General features: G+C 36.0%; 1 protein-coding gene across 1 annotated transcript in view; it reads right to left on the bottom strand.

Moving 5' to 3' along the window:
* Nucleotides 1-22,940, bottom strand: part of AKT3 (AKT serine/threonine kinase 3) — a 252,816-nt gene that overhangs the window by 93,025 nt on the left and 136,851 nt on the right. Inside the window, exon 4 of the mRNA XM_074316835.1 lies at nucleotides 6,311-6,422. Within this exon, the coding sequence (XP_074172936.1) occupies nucleotides 6,311-6,422 (112 nt within the window). The remainder of the gene's footprint in view (nucleotides 1-6,310; nucleotides 6,423-22,940) is intronic.

Consider the following 22,940-nt stretch of genomic DNA (forward strand, 5'->3'; position numbering starts at 1 on the left):
TAAAACCACAATAACTGAATTAAAAAAATTAACTAGACAGGTTCAACAACAGTCTTGATCAACTAAAAGAAAGAATCAGCAAACTCAAAAACATGTCACTTGAAATTATCCAGGTAAAGTGGCAAAAAGGAAAAAGAATGAAAATGAATTCTAAAAAGCCTAAGGAATGTATGGGATACCATCAAATGGACCATTACACATTATTGGAGTCCCAGAAGGAGAAGAGAGGGAGAAAGGGGCAGAAAGCTTATTTGAAAAAATAATGGCAAAAAAGTTCCCAAATCTGGGGAAGAGAATAAACATCCAGATTCAACTAGGATGAATCAAAAGAAGTCTACACTGAGACACATTATAATCACATTGTCAAAAGCTAAACACAAAGAGGGCATTTTGAAAGCAGCAAGATTAAAGCAACTCCTCACCTACAAGGGAGGCCCCATAAAACTCTCTAAGTGGATTTCCCAGTAGAAATCTTGCAGGCTAAATAGGAGTGGGATGATATATTGAAAATGTTAAAAGACAAAAACTGCCAACCAAGGATACAATATCTGGCAAAACTATCCTTCAAAAGTAAAGGAGAAATAAAGACTTTCTCAGGTAAACAAAAGTTGAAGAAATTCATTACCATTAAACCTGCCTTACAAAAAAGGCTAAAGGGAGTCTTGCAAGTCGAAACAAAAGGACAGAAATGCTAAAAGATATAAATGTATAAAGCTTACTGGTAAAGGTAAATGTATAGACCAAATACGGAATAATGCAATACTGTTAACAGTGGAATGTAAATCACTTTTAATTCTGGTATAGAAGATAAAAGAAGTATTAATAAACTATAAATATAAAAATGGTAATGGGTACTCAATATAAAAAGATAATTTGTGGCATCAAGAACATAAAGCACGGGGGTTGAAATAAAAGAGTAGCATTTTGTGTGCAGCTGAAGTTGTTATCAGCTTAAAATAGATTGTTTTAACTTTAAGATGTTTTATAAAAGCCCCAACATAACCACAAAGAAAATAACTATGAAAGACACACAAAAGAAAATGAGAAAGAAATCAAAGCACATTACTACCAAAAAAAAAAAAAAAAAAAATCAATGAAACACTAAGGAACACAGCAAGAGAGAAAAAGAAGCACAATAAAGAAATAAGATAGACAGAAAACAATGAACAAAAAGGCAATAGCGCTTCCCTACCAGTAATTATTTTAAACATAAATGGATTAAACTCAATAAGAAGACAGAGTATCTAAGTCTAAGTAGATTTTAAAAAGATCCAATGATATGCTGTCGAAAGAGACTCATTTTAGATTTTAGGGCACACATAGTTCAAGTACAAAGATGGAAAAAGATATTCCATGAAAATGGTGAACAAAATAAAGCAGCAGAAGTGGCCACACTTATACCAGACAAAATAGACTTTAGATCAAAAACTGTCAGTGATAAAAGGGTCAATTCATCAGGAAGATATAACAATTATAAATATCTAAGCACTGAACATCATAGCACTCAAATATATGAAACAAACACTGACAGAACTGAAGAGAGAAATGACAGCAACACAATATGAGATTTCAAAATGCTACTTTTAATAACGCATAGAATATCCAGACATAAAATCAGTAAGGAAACAGAGGACTTAAACAATGTTTTATAAATCAAATGAACCTATCAGACATATACAGATCATTCCACCCAACAGCAGCAGAACCGACACTCTTCTTAAGTGCATAAGGAACATTCTCCAGGAGACATCACCCGTTTGGTCATAAAACAAGTCTTAACAAATTTGAGAATGAATGATACCAACTATCTTTTCCAACCACAATGGAATGAAACTAGAATTCAATAGAAGGGAAACTGGAAAAAGCCACAAATATGCAGAAATTAAAACACTCTTGAACAACCAATTGATCCAAGAAGAAAGCAAGTGAGAAATTAAAAAAAAAAAAAAAAAATACCTTGAGCCAAATGAAAACAAATATACAACACACCAACATTGATGGCGTATAGCTAAAACATACTCAGTGGGAAGTTTATAGTAGTAAATGCCAACGTTAAAAAAAGGAAAGATCCTAAACATACAACCTAACTTTATACCTCAAGGGACTAGAAAAAGAATAAGTAACTAAGCTCACAGTTAGCAGAAAGAAGGAAATAATGAAGATTAGAGCAGAAACACCCAAAATACAAAATAGAAAAATATAGAAAAAAATCAATAAAACTAACACTTGATTTTTTTAAAAAGATCAACAAAATTGCCAAACCTTTAGCTAGAATAATTAAGAAAAAAGGGAGAAAACTCAAATAAAATCAGAAGTGAAAGTGGAAACCTTACAACTGATGCCACAGAAATAAAAAGGATTATAAAAGACTAGTATGACAAGCATACGCCAATAAACTGGATAACCTGGAATAAATGGATAAATTCCTAGAAACATAAAACATACCAAGACTGAATTAAGAAAAAGTAGAAAGCTTGAAAAAACAATAATAAATAAGGAGATTAAATCAGCAGTCTAAAACCTTCCAACAAAGAAAACCCCAGTAACAGATGGCTTCATTGGCAAATTCTATCAAACATTTAAAGAAGAATTAATACCAATACTTCTTAAACTCTTCCAAAAATAGAAGAGGGAAAAACATCCAAACTTATTTTATAAGGCCAGCATCACCCTGAAATGCCATAACCCTAGAATTTTACTCAAAGCCAGAAAAGATACCACAAGAATAGAAAACTACAGGCCAATATCCCTGATGCAAAAACCCTCAACAAAATACTAGTAAACTGAATCCAAGAGCACATAAAGTATCATACACCATGATCAAGTGGGATTTATCCCCAGGGTGCAAGGATGGTTCAACATATGCAAATCAATCAATGTGATATGCCACATTAACAGGATGAAGGATAAAAAATTACATGATCATCTCAATAGATGCAGAAAAAGCATGTAACAAAACTCAATGCTCTTGAACAATAAAAACATGCAACAAACTAGGAATAGAAAGAAATTACCTGAACACAATAAAGTCTATATACATAAAAAGCCCACAGCTCATATCATACTCAGTGGTGAAAAACTGAAAGCTTTCCTCTAATAGCAGACCACCCAAAGATGCCCACTCTTTTCATTTCTATTCAACATAGTACTTAAAGTCATAGAGTAACTGGTCAAGAAAAAAGAAATAAAAGGCATGCTAATCAGACAGAAAGAAGTAAAATTATCTCTGCAGATGACAAGATCTTATGAGTAGAAAACCCCAAAAGTTCCACAAAAAGACTGTTAAAACTTATAAACAAATTTAGCAAAGTTGCAGAACACAAAATTAACATACATTTCAGGTTTATTTCCATACACTGACAATGAACATCCAAAAAAGAAAATTAAATAAACAATCTCATTTACAATAGCATCAAAAAGAAAGAATAAAATACTTAGAAATAAACTTAACCAAGGAGCCAATGGAGGCAAAAGACTTGTAGACTGAAAACCACAAAATACTGATAAACAGAAATGAAAGCAAGAAATAGAAAAACATCCTGTGTTCACAGATTAGAAGTCTTGATATTGCTGAAATGCCCATAATACCCAAAGTGATCTACAGATTCAGTGCAATCCCTGTCAAAATCCAATGACATTTTCCGCAGAAATAGAAAAATAATTCTAAAATTTATCTGGAGTCCAAATAGCAGAAAAAAAAAAAAAGAAAAAAAAAATCAAGAGAAAGAAGAACAAAGTCGGACTTTGAAACATATTACAAAGCTACAGTAATGTAAACAGTATGGTGATGGCATAGAGCCAGACATATGGACCAACGGAAAATAGAAAGCCAAGAAATAAACCCATGCACACATGGTCAAATGATCTTCAACAAGGGTGCTGAGACCACAAAATACAGAAAGGATTGCCTTTTCACTAAGTGGTGTTTGGAAAACTGGATATCCACATGCAACAGAATGAAACTGCATCTTTACCTTACATCATACCAAAGACTTGAACACAAAACCTGAAACTATAAACTCATTGAATAAAATACAGGGGTAAAGCTTAACATTGGTTTTGGCATTGGTTTCTTGGCAACAGAAGCAAAAATAGACAAGTGGGACCACGACAAACTAAAAAGCTTCTGCACAGCCAAGGAAACAATCAAGAGTGAAAACACAATCTATGGAATGAAAGAAAATGTATATCTGATAAGGAGTTAACACTGAAAATATGTAAGGAACTCCTACAACTCAATAGCAAAACACCAAACAATCCAGTTTAAAAGTGGCCAAAAAACTTGAATAGATATTTCTCCAAAGAAGACATACAAATGATAAACAGATATATGAAAAAATGTAAGGTGAAACCACATGAGATACCACCTCACCTGTTAGGATGATCATGAAAAACAAACAAGAAACAGAAAATACCAAGTGTTGGTGAGAATGTAGAGAAATTGAAACTTCTATGTACTGCTGTTGGAATGTAAATTGGTGCATCCACTATGGAAAACATACCAGAGGTTCTTCAAAAAATTAAAAATAAAACTACCATAGGCTCCAGCAATCCCACTTCTGGGCTCATATTTATCCAGAAAACAAAAATGAAATCAGGATCTCGAAGAGATATCTGCATTCCCACACTCACTGCAGCATTATTCAAAACAGCCAAGATGTGGAAACAACTCAAATGTCCATTGACAAATGAACAGATAAAGAAAATATGGCATAAATATAGAATGGAATATTATTCAGTTTGAAAAAAGAAAACCAAAACTGATTGACTATTCAGAGAAGTAGTGGGATATTGCAGGGACAGCAAACTATTTTAAAGTCTTAAGATGTGGCTTAAGTCCAGCTTTGCAAACACAAATGGCAAAATGAATCATGTTTCATGGGGTGTTATGAATCTATGAAGACTAATAGTTTCAAAGAATATATATTGACATGAGAAAAGTTCCATTCATTCAACAAGTCAACAACTAGTATGTCAGAACCTGAACTGTGTGTTAAAGATGAAATAATCAGCAAGGAAGACATCATCCTTGCCAGGCAAGAATCTATAGTTTAGTGAACAAGGAAAATTAAGATTATAGTAGTGATATACCTGATATAAAAGATACAAGAAGACAGCTAAATATATGGCAGGGGGGCCTACCGTAGTCTACAAGAGTCAGAGAAGGTCTGGAGGAAATATGACATTTTAAGGTCAGATCTGAAATATACATAGGAATTAGCCCAAACAGGTTAAGGTATAAGCAAACGGGGGACTCAGCATACAGAAAAGCCCAGGGAAGATGGGGTGCGTGGGGAAGACACCTAGAATTCAATGTATATTAATTACCCAAATACATCTCACAGAATAAGATTGGAAGTGCATAAAAGAAAATACCAGTCCTGAACTCTGGTTATGGAATTAGAATTATGAGTAATTTCTAGTTCTTTTCTGTTTTTCTTTCTTTTTTACCCCTAAAGTAATCATACATTACCATTTACTGTTTATTGATCAAAAAAGTACTTTGTAAAAAACACTTTACTATTTACTAGGTTTTTGGAAGAGTTTGTTTTTGTTGGTTTCTTTTTAATCTTACACAAGTTTCTTAAGACCTAATTTATTCACTTGGAAAATAAGGCTAATAATATTTAACTTCACCAAGTTGCTGATTTGGATCAAATATGATAACATATGTGCAGGAAAATGATTTTATGGCTGTGGTTGCTGGACCTAACTGTATCAGAGCTACCACATAAAAGGGTATTAAACAGAATTTGGGGGTGGGGAGGGTTGTAGAAATTGGTAGTCGATCAGGAGGGTGAAAATGTGGTGCTGGTGAAGCAGGTGAGCGGGTTAGGAATACGCGGTCACTCCGTCTTTAGTGCCAATCAGTCCTGGTATTTTTTTTCTAATTGAGCTTGGACCCAATCTCAGCACCCTTCTCAATAATATCCAGGCAGCCACTAGCATAGTGGTATGCTACCTAAAATCTTTTGCTATCTCTGCCCTTGGAATTCCAAACATGAACACAATCAATCCACAATTCTTTTTTAAAAGGTAGTTTGGTTATAAAAATGTGTTCTTTAATTCGTAGTTTAACTTTTTAATGTTCTGTTTTCTCTTAAGTGTATCTTACAGAACTTCTAGAGGTTTTGATTGCGAAGTTTGCAAGCCTCTGTTACTCATTTATTATACCAGAGAAATAATTAAGGGACTACAGCATTTTACAAATATATTTACATATATTTACAAATGGTGACGTCAGGTACACACCCATCTTTAGACTATTGTTGCTTTTTCACAAAATGGGGGGGAAAAATGAGTTTCTTACCTTTCCTCTGGAGTATCTACATGAAATGTCCTCTCTATGACAGTGGTCCACTGGAGACATCTGATAATAAATGTGTTTGGCTTTGGTCGTTCTGTTTTCATTAACTGGCATTCTAGAAAGAAAATAAAATGTCTCTTTGAATATACTTACACTTACACCAAGAAATAAACAGTTGAAAACAATAGAGTTCTATCCTAACCAAAACCATTGCGACCTCACAGCCTTCGACGGCTCTCCCATCCAGGCTGTCACACTCAGACCTCCGTACTCCTTTCCAATCCGTCACCCATTCTAGCCCAGTGCCCTATGAACCAGCCAAACTGGACTACATAACCTTCCCCAAATACACCTTGTTGCTCTTTCCTATAGCAATACCTTTGCTGCAGCTGTTCTTGCTATCTGGAATGCTTTCCATTTATTTTACTCCTATCCAAACGCAATCACCAACAGTCAAAAGAATACCTGTTCTTTAAGGTCCAGGTCAAATCCTACTCCTTCCACGAAGCCTTTTATAACAACCTGGTTCTACGCTGACCATTCCTGCCCGCCCCCACCGCCATATTCTCATAACTTATTATTGTATCCCTCATTTTTCACTGCGAAGTGACAAATAGACTATCTTATATTATTTATCACTTTAGGAAGGTGTCCTTATCTCTACCTAGATTATGAGCCCTTTGACAATACATGCCACCTATAACTCTTAGTAATCGCAGCCCCTAGAGCCAGTCAGCCAGAAAGTAATAAATGCTGCCAGGGAACATCTAGGGAGATTTCAAAGAAAAGGACCAAAACACAATAGTCTAGTGGCGAAAAGTATGGATTCTAACACCAGTGTGTCTGGCTGAATTCACTGTGTTTTTTCCCTACCATTACCAATGCAATCATGTAAGTTAATTAACCCCTCTGGTCTTCAAGTATTCAATGAGAAACAATAAGAGTATCTACACCAAAAAAATTGGTGTGAGGATTAATAAATCAGTATAACATTTAGCATAGGGTGTGACACATAATAAGTTTTGAATGTTAGCTATTAGCTATTATTATTAGGACTGGACTGAGCCAGACTTTATAAGGATACGTGTTATTGGACCAGAGAAAGTAGAGTAGTGCTGTCTGCTGACACTGCTCTTTTGAAAGAAACTAATTTGCCTTTAGTTGAAAAGTTCAGCTGCTTTCTCGTTGCTTATCTGTTTTGTCCTAGCTCCATCATTGGCAACTAGCAACTACAATTTCTATGTGTTTATAGGACCAAGTCATTAACCACATTGAACTAATTCTTTATTGACATTTTACACTAAAAATGATCATTCACCCGAGGACCTCTGCTTAGGTTTCTTCTCTTTTCTAACAACTTTCATGGTTTCAGCCATCATCTCTCAGCTCAACAATATCAAAAGCCAAACCTCTTTCCCTCTTGGATTTCTATTTTATAACAGACATACCTAACTATACAGTGGCTATTTCTACCTCGTTGAATTACTGGTACCACACCTAAAACCAAATCCAGTAATCTTTTCCACTAAATCTGTTCCTCCTCCCGGTTTCCTAATGTTTCCATCATCCAGACTGAAAACATGGGAGATCTTCTTTTCTGATATTGTTAGTATTTGCCATTACCTGGCTTTTCCACTGATGCAAAATCTCCTTCAGACTCTCACTGCCCAATGCCTAAAACCAGACCTAATGTGATTGTCTCTGAAGCCCACTGTTCCTTGCGATTTACTTCTTTATAAAACTCCAGTCTTATAGGTGTCTAATATGTGTTCATTTGATGTCCCAGCTAGATAAGTTACTTCAAAGTTAGGAATTATGTGCATAATTCTTCCTCAGTGCACCTAAGCCAGTGACAGAACGGAAGGGTACAGAATAAATGTTTGATGATTGAACATCTCACCAACTGGCTTTTAATGTAAAGAACAGAGGACAGACACTTAAAAGAGGGGCGGGCCTGACAGGAATACTCAAGAATGAACTATGGAGTAGAGGGAAAGAGGAAAAACAGAAAAGAAAAGAAGGAATGTTCCATCTAAGGTTCACCTATTTGAGGTTATTTAAGGTTCCCATTGTGGTGGTATCAAGGTAAGTAAGAGAACAGACTTTAAAATTACAATACCAGACTCAATCCAGCCTGTCACACTCTCAGCTGTGTGACAGGCAAAACACTTTATATCTCTACACCCCCACGTTTCTCATCTTTAAAAGCACTATCAGAAAGTAAAGTCAAACATTAAATGAAGCATTTTCCAACACTATACCTAATGTGTAAATGCTATAATTTAAAGAACTTCCCAACCCTATCATTTTAAGAGCTATTTAAAATACTACATGAGATTCCAAGTGATTACCAATTACTGTAATTTAAAAAATGATAAAGGTTATTACTTTAATTACCATTCCCAAGCAGACCACTGAAATGGAACTGTTTAGAAAAAAAATATTTATATTTTTATATAGGATGGCTTGGGAAAATATTAAAATAATAATATAAGTAGTTATGTACAACTTGGCTGCTTTGATTAAATTTGCTAAGTCTTCATGGACTCAACCACATGTACAAAATGACAGCTAAGGGCCGTGCACTCACTATACAAGCTTCTGGGCGCACTAAGAAATTCTACAAGCCCACAGCACATGCCAAACTCTATTATTATCATTCTCCACATGTAATTATAAAGTACTAGTTCTCTCATGGTATAAAGGTTTTCATCAGGTCCTCTAGCTCAACAAAAATGTTACATGTAATTATGAACAAGTAGTATAATGGACATAAACCCATATTTCATAGGTTTTGGTATGAAATACTCTACAAATGAATCCAATTTCTAAATACCCATTCGATTGAAACCGTACAAGAGAGAAGCAGCTACCAAAAGCTGGTTCAGGATATTCAAATGGTAGTTGGGTCAAAACCACGAGAAGAGAAGAGTCTCCCAACATGTCTCAGGTTCACCGCTACACATACACAAACGTAATTAAAGACCCGAGTCTGAATTCACAACAGCTGAAACTTCAAAATACCATGTTAAAACAAGTGAGCCAGTAAACATAAAAACATGGGTTCTCTTATGTTAGCTGGAATGTGGAACCATGAACACACCCCACAGCTCTTTGTAAAATGAAGAAAAATACGCCATGCAAGTTTTCGGAACATGGTTCATGTCGAAAAACTCTTCTTTTTAAAGGGGACTCCTGTTCGTAAAGGGGATGTCTTAAAGTGGATGGTGGTTAATAAATAGTCAATACTTTTTTTAGAAGAATATTTTCATTTTAGTTATATAAAGATTCCCAATTAAAGCTAGGCAAATTTAAAATTTAAAAACAAAAGTGGAACTTTCAGCTAGGGAGTCTAAAAAGCTATTGATCAAATGATAATCTGTGATTTCTGGAACCATTTAATACACATGAATAAATCAAGTGTCTTATATAAAATGCCCGTAACTAACTTTTATTATATCATAACCCATGAATAATTCTCAGTAATTTGTTACGCCAGTATTTAAGTTAGATAGTTATATTAGTTATATTAGTTAAACTCACATGACCAAGTTAAACTACAAGCTAAATTTCAAACACACTGTTTACTTTACACCATTCTGAACCATAGACAGCCAAATTCATTCAGAGCTATAATTTCTCTGTAAACCTAAGAGCCAATTAAAGGAACTACAGCATGCCCCATCTAAAACTATATACCAAAAAGAATTGTTCTGGATATCAAGTGTTTGGATTTTAAACGAGTAAATTTTATTTCAACCTCTTTACCTGTTTTAAGTACTAACTTCATTCTTTTAAAAATAAATCCTACTAACATTCAATGTGAAAAACAAAGGCATAATAATAGGTTTTATTTCTAATTAAATCACATAATGAAATAATGCTGTGAGTTATAACGCCCATAAAGAGAGTTTATTTTTAAGCCCCCAGTTATAATTATTATTGTGGATATTCTTTAAAAGGGGCAAAAGGCATTTTTTTTCTTTTGTTTAAAGTTTTTACTATTCAGGAACAAAAAGGAATAGTGCCCAATTAAGCCTCAACACATCAACCTTAAAGAGAGTCATTCAATCCACTGAGAGGCAAATGTTGTAGGTGTGGCAGGTGCCTTGGGGACAGCAAGCCCAGGAGGATCCAGGCTGGTGGTACTAATGTTACTCATTTCATCTGAAGGACAAATCTAAGAGGTGTTATGGCATTATCCTCCATTTTATAAATGAGCTAACAGAGACTGAGACCAGTTAAATCACGTGCCCCAAAACACACAGCTTGTAAGTAAGTGTAGAAGATTGACTCCCAGGTCTATGTGAATTTAAATTCCATGATCTTTGGGAGAGAATATACGCTACAAAAATCGCCTTAAAAAAATCAGGAATCTTGTCTGTCGAAGTGATGGGACCGTGCATTCCCTCTTCTACAGCTTCCAGTATCTTCCCCATGCTTCTATGACACCTTTTCTCCTACAAAAACATCCGGGACAATTTTCATCAGACAACAATGTTTGAGGAGGCAGAGGGCCCGGATGTGTTTGCTCCTGGCCTGAACACAGCATAGGGATGGTTAGGGATGAGGATTGTCCCCTAGCAGGGTCCTGATCTGGCACCTTTTGCTTCTCTAAGCAGGCATGTGGGGGGAAGTGGTTTAGAATGAGGAGCAGAAGAGAAAGGAGAGGGAAGGAGGGCAGCAGCGCCTTGGGTCCTTTCACTTCTGGGTCGCACCCCCTGCAATACAAATAAAGCCAATGATAATGAAAGTTTCCAGTTACTAATGCTGGCACAGTAATTCCCAAACCTGCATCGATCCAGCTCCATGTTTCTGGCTATTTGTGTCAGAACCATTTACCTATTACCCAGAATTAACATACCCTTCTCTATACAAGGAAACAGGAGAGAACACAAGTTCTTACATTTTATTTCGTAACACAAAATATTCTACAAATGACAAGAGGAAGACTGGGTTACTAAAGTTATATTTCACTCTAAAAGATGTTTTTTACTTTATGTTACACGTTTCAAATTTTGACTTAATTATCATAAACTTTGCCACAGGCTACGATTTGTGGGTTTAAATTAAATTTGGTATCACGACATGTTAATGTGAACTTCTAACACACTTTCCTTTAATGAATATGGTCACCACACATACCACCATTTACCAAAAGTACATTTCAGAGCCAACCTTTTCCCCATCAGCATTTCTCCACCTTGTCTGTCCTTCAAATTAAATAAATAAACAACCACGCACCTGAAGAGTCTCCTAGCACAACTGTTCTGTACATACTCTCTGCATACTTCAAATTTCAATTAAAAATATACTGTGCTCACTGTGAGATAATTAGGATATAGACATAAATGAGGCATTTACTAACAGAGAAAGTTATGAGTCAAGCAACATGGACTGGACTCAAAATATATGATCAAGCAAGTTATTTTTGGTTTAGTTTTTGCCGTATAATAGCCACAGCCTTTTGGCCTTTTTTTTTGTGGTGGGAGGGAGGAAACAAACAAGCACATAACATAAAATTTACCATGTTAACCATTTTTAAAATGTACATTTCTATGGCATTAAGTGCATTCACGTTGTTGTGTAGGCAAGTTGGTTTTTAAACGTATTTCTTCATTTATTCTCATTGTACAAATTCATATTCAAATCACCCACGCTTACTATAGAAATATTCATAAGTAGGTATAACTAAAATTAAAAAAACACAAATATATCCATTGCTAATGTTTTCATATAGATTTCAGCTCTTTTCTAAGCATTGTTTTAAAATGAGACTATAAGGAATCTATTACATAAGTGCTTTGCTCACTTAATAGGTTGTAAATATTTTTCATTTCATTAGACATACACATCATTGGATTTAATGGAACATGGAACTCCATTGTACTCATAAACCAGAGTAAGCAGTTCATTTATGATCATAATCCATGAAACACATAGAAGTGAATTATTCAGATATAAACAGGATGATATCTAACCACTTTCAACATAGCTTACTATTGAGTACTGTGTTGAAATCTGAAAAATAATCATGAGCACTATTTTTGCTTTAACTAAATAAGAAAAACTAATTTATAATTGAAGTATGATGAAACTGGAATTTGATAACAACTTTTAAACAATCCAACAAGAATGTATCTTAGACTGAAAATTTCCTGAGGGCAAGGTTCCTATTATTTGGTACTTAGTACTGTGCCTAGACAGAGCAGGTCTCAAATAAATAAGTAAACAGAATGAAAGAATATATGACTAACATTAGCCCAATCTAGTAACGAATTTGTGTCTTTGCTAACTAACACCACATTTTCAAAAACCGCTAAAAGATCATCTAGACCTAATAAAATAGGTTCAGACAAGGATCATCAATGGATACTAAAATCATCACGTAAATAACTGATGAAGAACTGACTACTGCATGGTGCCAATGTGTCAACCCACCGCTTACCTGCCAGCCACAAAGGGGGAAACCTAACTTTATAATGGAGAGATCAAGCTTTCCCCACCTGAAACCAATGAACAATGACAGCATCACTAATAGATGGTCAACCAAATATGAAGTACCTCCCGACATGATGTGATATGAAGTACATAGTATCATCAAGGAAATAGTTTTGACAGAAATACTGAACATGAATTTAATGGAATCATTAGATCGAACTTCCGTTTTACAGGAAATACAGTGGTAGAGGAAAAAGTTAAACGGCACCTTGTAGAAACAGCCATCAGAGAATTCCAGAAGAGGGGGACTATCCATAGGACAAACAGCCTGGTCTCCTTAATAAGTGACTATAACCGAGATGGGGGAGGTGATACAGGATACAAAACTCTTCTAGACTAGAGAGGCTTAGAGACATACCCATCAAATGCAACGTTTGGTCCTTAATGTATCAGGTTTAAATATGCCAGTTGTAAAAGATGCTTTAGGCAACAACCAGGGAAATCTGAATATGAATTGCTATTAGATAATATTGAAGATTTTAAAAATTTATTAGGTGAGATAGCGGTACTGTGATTATGCTGGAAAATGTTCTCATTGTTCAGAAATTCATACTCAAGAATTTAGGGGTAAAAATGTCATATCATAATTTAAATATTTTAACAAAATGATGGTGCAAATATGGTAAATGCTTACTGGTAAGTCTAGGTAACGGATATATGAGGATTCAATAAGTTATTTTCTCTATTTATCTATATGTATGTCTGAAAATTTTCATGATAAAAAGTCAAAAACAGAAGCCCGCTGCAAAATAACACTAGATTTTTTCCTCCATGTATGTACCAAAATAAACTACAAAAGGCTTAAACGGTTGAATGTGGAAAAAACTTTTTAAAATATAAAATATATAGACAAATATCTAAAATAAAGACAGCTCTAGTTAAAGAAACTATCACAAGTTAAGTTCAGACTATTTCATTGGGCACTGAAGTTTAAAGGTGTCACAGCAAAATAATCAGTTTATTTTGTATCAACTCAAAGTTACAACTATTTGCATCAATTTCTGCTCATGTATTTACTACTTCATAGTCGCTTATCAATGACACCACGGTGAATAAACAGTAAACACACTGAGTGCTGCCTTCCCTCTCCCTAACTGCCAGTCACTCGAAACCATTATCTACAAGAATGGCATCTGCTACATAGTCCTTAACCAAACAAGCTATCCTGATTTTAAAAGGTTTCAACCACAACCATAAAGAGGTCTCTGGATCTTTATTATAGCACAAAACAGTTCATGATGGATTGCAAGTCAAATGAAGAACATATTTTGGAATAATCAGCTCATTCACCTTTAACAGAATAGGAAAAGAAAACAAAAAAACAAAAAAACCTCATCTTAAATCTTCTGCCCATTTAGGTTAGTAGGGAAACTGCTTTCCATTACATTTTTCCCGAAATTTATTCTTTTTAAAATTACAACTAAGTCATTATTTTTGCATATTATCAGTTGCTTCGCCAGAACATAAAGATTTTATATGCATTGTTTCTCACTTAATCCTCCCAATGAAGCTCTAAAGTATTTTCATCATTTCTACTTTACAAATAAGAAAATAGAAGCTGTGTGATTTTTAAGTCACGTGTTCAAAATCATTAAGTCACTAAGATTGTAAAACTGAGTCTCTTGTCCAGGTTTTCTAGCTCTAAATTCTTGGCTCTTCTTAGTATGTCACATACTGTTTAAGGGATGCTGGCTGCTTACGAGAAAGAATAATAAAAGTATGCTTCTTTATAACAAGCTTTACATACTTCACTAGTTTTCTGCAATTAAATTGATATAAAGAGGTGGTATATAGAGTATTGAAATAGTTTTCCCCAAAGAAAATTGACCAAACTTGTTGTTTTGTATACATGCATTAGAAATAATTGCCATGGCTTGTGAGAATATTACATTCAAAAGCACCAGTGCCCTTTGATAATATGATAACAAGATAGGGAAAGTTCTAGGTGATAGATAAGTTATTAAGGAGTAATATCGTTTCAGGATTTCTTTACAGAAATTATATTTGAAAATATATCTTTCTGTTAAATATTAGATTATTGGTGCAAATCTGAGCACATTTGAAATTTTTATTGGTGAAAACATTAAAAATCTAACATTAATTAACATGTTACTACAGTTGCCTGGAGGTTGGTATCAGACTTGTTTACGCTTGTCAATCTAAGCCAACCTTGTTGATTCCTTAGTCATACTGAAACCATCTATAAGATAGTCATTAGCAGGAAAAAATGTAACTTCTGAAAGGCACAGATTTCCAAACAATCTATGAGGCAAGCAGTGAATCTGTAAACAATACAGGGTAACAAAAATATTTTAACAAAATGTCCTATTTCCAGAGGACGATTGTGAAGCTCTCAAAGGAAACAATGTATATGAAATAATGTTATAAAGAGAATATTGTAAGTTTATTTTTAATTACGTTCTAAGAGTATCCTATAGAGATAGGAACTTTGTGCTTTTGGAAGCAGTAACTTGCTGGTTGGATGATTCAATTATCATGAACTATTCTGGCATGTTTCAAATGTCTAAAAATGTAACCATAGTAATAGATTCTGAGTGCATGGGTTGGGGGTGAGGGAGAAAGACAATGACAAATTGGTCCAAAAGGACACTGAGACTTCATAGTTGGAAGACTATTGTGCTGACAATTAGTAACAGGAAGCAGAGCACAAAACAAATGAATGAAAAAAGCTGAACTTGCAATGAAAGACCTTATTATAGTGCAGAAACATTATTGTAATAAAGGGGCAATGTACTCGCCTCTATACAGCTTTCACACAGGCGCCCTACTCTCTTTTCTCTTTCCCTACATTTCATTTTTTCATTAGCATCTGCTTGATTATGTATTATTTCCAACCCAAAAGAATGCCTCTATATCTTCCCTAAATTCCAGAGCTGAAAGGTCTTTCCAAACCACTGTGGTCTTGGGCCTTATGTAACTCTACACAAAATATGCTTTTAAATTAACATGAAGCTATGGTGGGGGGAAATTGAAAGGTAGTGATTTAGTGTATAACTGCAGAGAGAGCAGCAAAACACGTGCCCCTCAAGCCCCATTTGTTAAAAATGCAATGATCATACAATTCATACTAAATATCCAGATGACTCTGTCTCTAAAAATTAGTGTTTCTCCTATGACTTCTGTGATTTAATTAGAACAGCAAAGCTGAAATCTTCATATCCCAGTGACTCCTCTGTAGTAAGCTTCAGTTTCCTTAAATAGAAATGTCCAGAAGCTCTGAATCATACTTTCATGTACTAGGTGAGAATGGCAAGATTTGATCCATGATACTGACATATAAACTAGCCTAGAGCCATCAAAAGCCCACACCTCTGAACTGCCCACACTAGAAAACTTCTTATCTCGAGAGCCTACGGCAACCAGAGACGCTTTAGGTAAGCAGTGGTGTGGAAAAAGCACTGGCCTTGAAACCCGAAAGCTGTGACTTTAGCCTCCAGTTCCATCCCTTAGTAGATTCATGATGACTGGCAAACTCCATGAGCCTAGTTTCCCAGCTGTAAGAGAGAGACTGTGTATCCTGCAAAATGCTATCAGCATTAGCAACATACATGTAAAGTACATAGCACACAGGTGCTCAACGGCGGTAATTATTATCATCAACTCTCAATACACTGAATGTTTCAAGAAATTATTAACTGCTGCTGATAGCAAGTCATTGACTTTTAGAAGAAAGGACTGTAGAAATCCCTCAGTCTAACTCCTTCATGTCACAGACGACAGAACTCTGAGTCCCAGGGTGGTTAAGTGACTGACCCAATATTAAATTTCTATCAAATAATCAGCCACCTGGATACCGTCTCTATGCTTGTCCCTCTGCTATTGCATAAGTACCACTGGTACATAGAATACAACTCTCGAGAACTGTGAGAGTCTGCTAGTAACCTACTATGTATAACACTTGGCATAACACAATGTTTCTGTAGGTGCTGACTAAACATTACTTGAAGAGAGCTGTCATCTCTGAACCCCATCTAGGACTAAATGCATTCAAGCCAAGTGTTAGACAGACCAGAGTCCAAATCACACTTCTGCCATATACTTGTTCTGAGACTCTGGTAAAGTTTCTTAATTTCTCTAGGTCTTAGTTTCATCACCTAGGTTTTTGGATCTTTTTTAAGGTAATATTTATTTCAGGATGTTCTTGTCATGACAGAATGTGATCATATAAATAAAGCACCTCGTATATAGTAGGCACTTAAAAAATGTCAATCGTCTTCCCTTACTTCCTTAAGTCCCTCTTAATTTCTTATGTATTAATTATAAAATGGAATTAAAGCACCAAATATGATGGGCATGTAACCAGTTTTTAATTTACAATTTTAAAAATTACACAATAATTTCTACTTTCCAGAAAATAAAAATGTAAGTTAAAAAATAAATACTAAGGGCCGGCCTGGTGGTTCAGGTGGTTGGAGTGCTGTGCTCCTAACCCCTAAGTTGCCAGTTCAATCCCCACATGGGCCAGTGAGCTGCGCCCTCTACAGCTAAGATTGTGAACAACAGCTCTCCCTGGAGCTGGGCTGCCGTGAGCGGCTGTGAGTGGCCAACCAATGACTAGACTAGCGACTGACTGTCTCAGCCGGGAGGAACGCAAGGCTCATAACACCAGCATGGGCCGGGAGCTGTGTCCTACACAACTAGACCAAGAAACAACAGCTTGAACCGGAGTGGGTTGAGGGGCGTGGAAGAAGAGGAATAAATAAATAAACAAACAAATAAATACTAAATAAATCAGGTAGACTTCGACATTCAACTTAATGAAAAATGAACTGTAAATTAATCAGGTCACAAATGAGTATAGTCAGAAAGGTGTGCAAACAGAATTACTTTCACCTTTCAGAGACAGAAGGGTGTCATGGTGTGAAAAGCTGGGATCGGTAATAAGATAAAACAACAGTACAAGGACCCTCAGTATCAAAGGCTGGCTGGTGTTGGGTAATGTTATACAATCAGGGAATGTTTACCAGAAAAACTAAGAAGTATTGACCTTAGTAACTAACTTTATGTAAAAGTTACACGATAAACCGACCACGGCTTCTTATCGCACACAGGCTGCAGGTGGAGAGGCCCCCACTCACCCCCCATCTACACCACCCTCACCTCTCCTACATGAAAGTCATCGGACATTTTTAAATAAAAAGATACAGAGATATTGTACCCTTTTCTAAAAGAGTGTAAAGCCTTTTTAGCTAAAGAAAAAATAGTGCTTTACGATGGGATTTTAAAATGGAGTATTTATTTCTATCAGTAACATTATTTTGTATTCTACGGGGGGGAGACGTGCACGGCACTGTCACTACCAAAACTCCACATACAATTCCAGGTTAGCTAACCAGGGACCTAGTGCCTAACTCTGACCCTGAGAAAACAAAGTATCTACATGATTACAGCAGTCTGCTAACTATTTCAATTGTCATATTTATTTGTATCATTTATCCTTCTTGCTCCTTTTATATTTTTCACTCTATACAGGGATGCAAGAAATAATACCCCCTGGAGCTTTCATTCACATGAGAATTCCATGCCCATTATAAGCAACAATAAGAGGTCCAGGTAAAGTTCAAATTAATGGTATCCCTGTTACCTGGAATGTACTTTAACTTTTGAAATCTTACTTTCTCTCCAAACAATCCCAACTTCCGATGAAGCTTTCCTTGATGACCCAGTCCTTAATGATACCTCCCTCTCCTCAACTCTGACTGAATAGATTAATTATAAACTTACTTCAGAACTGAACCATAAAACATCTCAAAATACCAATTCCAAGGGTCTGTGGCAGATTTTTGCTACTAGATTATAAATTCTTCAAAGCCAAGGCCTACATCCTGTATCTGTGGATTAATACAACGAACCAGGCGTCAAGGCTAGCATCTGGTAGACATGGGCTGAAAATTCTGGCTCTACCACTTGCCAGGTTAGTGACCCAAAGCAAGTCACGTAACCTCGCTCAGTCTCTTCAAAAAGGAGAATAAGATACTTACCTCAGATGTTGTTGTGAAGATTAAATGACATAACATATGTCAAAGGGGCTCGCACATAGTAACACTCAAAGAAAGGTTGATTTCCTTCCTTATTTCCTTCTTTTTTCCCCTCACAACCTGGTACAACGTTGAGAACACAATAACCCCTCAATAAAAACTCTCTAATGTTCATTAGAACTTAGATTTACTAAAAAAATATGTTTAAATTTACTTGGGATAGCTCCTCTATGTTTCTACATTGTGTTACTTTAAATCATACGCACACGAGGTAGGACATTTCACATCAGAATAAATGTGTGCGGTGTTGTTTGGGATGATTAGAAAAGGAAGTGAAGGAAGGAGTCAGAGGTAAAAGTACTTAAGAATAATTCAGTGAAAATAACTACACAGATGGTGGTCTGTTACTTAAGTATCCTTGGATAAGTAATAGTTGACTGTTGACCTTAGCAGAAGTATAAGAGAGACGGGAGGAAGGGAAAAGCAGCAAATGAAGGGAGGGAGGAAGGTTGGTTCTGTTGGGATCTCTTTGACGTCCTCACGTCGCGTTTGTAAGCTATTGAAGCTGATCACTCCTTGCCTGCCTTCCCTAAGAACAAGCCCCACTGCATCCTCCATCTTACAAACAAGCAATCATCTAATGGAAGACCCACATTAATTTTAATATTTTTCCCAATGGATGGTAACCATTTCCATCCACTGGGGATGGTTTACCCAATGGAGGGATACTCTTAGAACAGTCAGAAACATATTTAAGGATTTTATTACTGTTGTTAAAAACCAAAAACCACCTCTAACTAAAAAGGGGTAATGACAGTCACACAGGCCTTCATCCACCGATGAAGCTGTGTCTTCCAAAGGCCAGGGCTGGAGGAACGTGGGCTGCACCCATTTCCTCGGAGGCCAAGCCCGTGGTGCTACCCTTTCAGCCGCAGTGAGGTCTTCGTTGGCCAGAGGCGGCTATGGTGTGGTTTAGGGGTCTGGCTCACATTACTGAGTTATAAGAAGGACCAGTCCCTACAGATCAAGTCCGTGGCATTAAGTGAAACAGGGATTTTCCTTCTCCCAAACCAAACCATAGCCACTGACCTCAACTGCAAAAGATTTTTGTATTATAAATAGGTTCTACTTAAAACGTATAATGGTCTTTAAAGAAAAATCCAATAAAGCACTTCCCTTCCCCACTGCAGTGTAATTCAGCTGGAGAGAGAAGAATGGCTACCATTTAACTCAACTGAGCAAATAGTACTCACCATCTTCTATCTTACATTAATAGTTTTATTTGCACAGCACGTTATAATACAATGTTTTCAACTATATCATCTCATTTAACCCTCACCATAAACTTGAGTAGATATTATTTACTTCATGTTTAAAGATGAGAAAAAAGATCAGAGAGGTTATGCAATTTGCCCAAGGTCACACAACTAATAAAGTAGCAGAACCAAAACTCAAACTCAGGGCTCCTGACTCCAGTGACCTTTCCAGCGACCTTTCAGTATACTAGAGCTTGTAATAAATGTTAAAGGGAATTTTTAAAATGAGTATACACAGCCATTGTGCTCCAGAAGTTTCTGTCTCTCCTTGATTCTGCATAGGGCCCATACATGTTTATGTTCTGATGAATGAGGCTAAGAAGGCAAAGACTAACTAAACAGATTAGCTTCAGAGTAAATCAGGAAAGAAGGGTGAGGGATAATGAAAGATACGAGGGCAGATGTGGGTTCTAACAGGCATCTGAGGTCACCTATATTGTAGTAATGAAGGAAGTAAAATAGTGAGCTCATCTAATAGGAAACACAAATGACAGACACATAGATTTATGTTTATAGAAAACAAGCAGATGATGAAACCTTTCAGAGGTGCAGAGGGCTGCTCTCCCACCAGGAGCCGGACGGGAGATTCTAGACTGCATTGTCATAGCCATTTAAATGGGATCGCTCTTTTTCTTTTTTGTGCATTTGTTGTATAATGTAGGGAAAAAAAGGAAAAATAGAAATTTTGTGGAGATTATTTTCGTTGTCAAATTGGAGTGTGTTTGAACTATGTGACTAAATATGGCATTATCACTCTTAGTTAATTACTGAAAACAATTTCCTTTTAAAGTGATTTTCAAATAGGTTTTCTCCATTCCCCAATCTAAATGTGGTCTACAGGTTAAATTTTACAAATGCATGAATATAGTAGTACCACCTATAAAAATGAGAGGTAGGAGGTAAATTTGATTACATTTATAGTAATTTACTTTACGATGAATTTCATAAAGTAAGGCATCTATTTCTTACAATAAGATGCATCAGACATAACTTTCTGTTTGCCCAAAATCTGCTCATAATTATGGGGGGGGGAGGGAGAGGCCACCAAATCTTCAAATGATTAAGTATATAAAATGGTCTGAAAATCACTCAAAACAAAAATAGGGTTAGGAATTCTGTATGCAACTGAACCTAACAGGATGTAGCAATCTGTGTCAAAAAGAATATGTGTGGGACATTAAGACGTAATAGAAGGGTGGCTGGAAGGCTCAGTTGGTTAGAGCACGAGCTCTGAACAACAGGGTTGCCAGTTCAATTCCCACATGGGATGGTGGGCTGCGCCCCCTTTAACTACAGATTGAAAACGGCTACTGGACTTGGAGCTGAGCTGTGCCCTCCAAAACTAGACTGAAGGACAACGACTTGGAGTTTATGGGCCCTGGAGAGACACACTGTTCCCCAATATTCCCCAAAAATATTAAAAAAACAACACCTTATTTTAAAAAAAGGAGTAATAGAAGAAAAAAGGAATACTGAAACCATATAGAGTATAAACATAGTTATGATTTTGGCAAGTGTTTAATTGTTGATATATAATACATCAAAAAATAATAATTCTCATCTTCCTCTTGTGAAAAATGGAGAAAATCTGAGATGTTTTTCTGAGCAAGGAGATGGTATTTGCAAAGGAACTTTTTTTGGAAGATAAATCTACCCAATGCATTCCTTCCAAACACTCAAGAGAAGAGAATATTTGAAGGCAGAAGATCAATTAGGAGGCTACTGAAATAATCCAGGGGGAAACTGAGGAAGAACCCAAGTAGGATGGTAGCAGTGAGACTGGAAAGTAAGGAAAACAAGACACTATGTTGTGGGACTCATGGGGAAAAGAGAAAGAGAACAATTTGTCTACAGATGTATGAGTATCACTCCTATTGCGCACTATAACCAGACAGGTTTTTTTTTTGTGTTGTTTTTTTTAATCCAATACTGATTTGGACACCTCATGATCAAAAGCCTTCAGTGGTTTCCAATCGGTTTCCATTAAAAACATCCAACTGGTATTCAAGACATTTTACAATCTGATTACAACTTACCTAATTTTTTTTTTCTCCAACAAATTCTCTATCCATCTAGGATATTACCTTACTATTCATAAAACAAGCTACTCCTTAATTCCAGACTTCAGATGTTTGCTTATGTAGTTAACCTCACTGATAATGGCTTCCTTCTTCCCAAAACCGACATATCAACTCTCCTCTAGGGCTCCTGTTACCCTCATCTCATGAACAGCTAGTCACCCTAGCTTACCTTTACCTTTTCTCTCACCTTCTACAGCATTTCTTCTTTATAAAGTTCATTTTGGCAACTCATCTCATTTCTCCTCCCACTGCTGTGTGTTTTATGTGAATATCTTCCAGAGCCAATGACAAATTCCTACATACAAAAATTGTATCCAATACTCCGTTTAGTATCTAATGTGGTTCTAATGACCAATAAACCCTTTAAAAGTGAGCTATACTGATCTCCTAATCCTGGTATATTATACAGCATAGGGTTATTCTAGATTTAGAAGATTGCTCATTCTGGGTGGTAGTGTGTATTATTCAAGACTAAGGCTCAAGTCACAGCTGTTCCTCTCTGCCCATGACCCGCTATAGCGGAAGCACTAGTAGGAATCAACAGGTTTTTCTACATATTTATAATCTCTGAGTCTAATATTTATTTATTCAGAGGTAAGGATGTTTTTGGTAGGGTTAAGCCCCGTAATTTCCTTATTTTCTTTCAAACAGAAGAAGAAAAATGGGTCAGTGAGTCAACACTTCATTTCACTTTTAAAATTGGCCTAAGAACGAACAACCCACCTATTTTTTAAAA

This window comes from Rhinolophus sinicus, linkage group LG12 (assembly GCF_036562045.2).
Source record: "Rhinolophus sinicus isolate RSC01 linkage group LG12, ASM3656204v1, whole genome shotgun sequence".
NCBI lineage: Eukaryota > Metazoa > Chordata > Mammalia > Chiroptera > Rhinolophidae > Rhinolophus > Rhinolophus sinicus.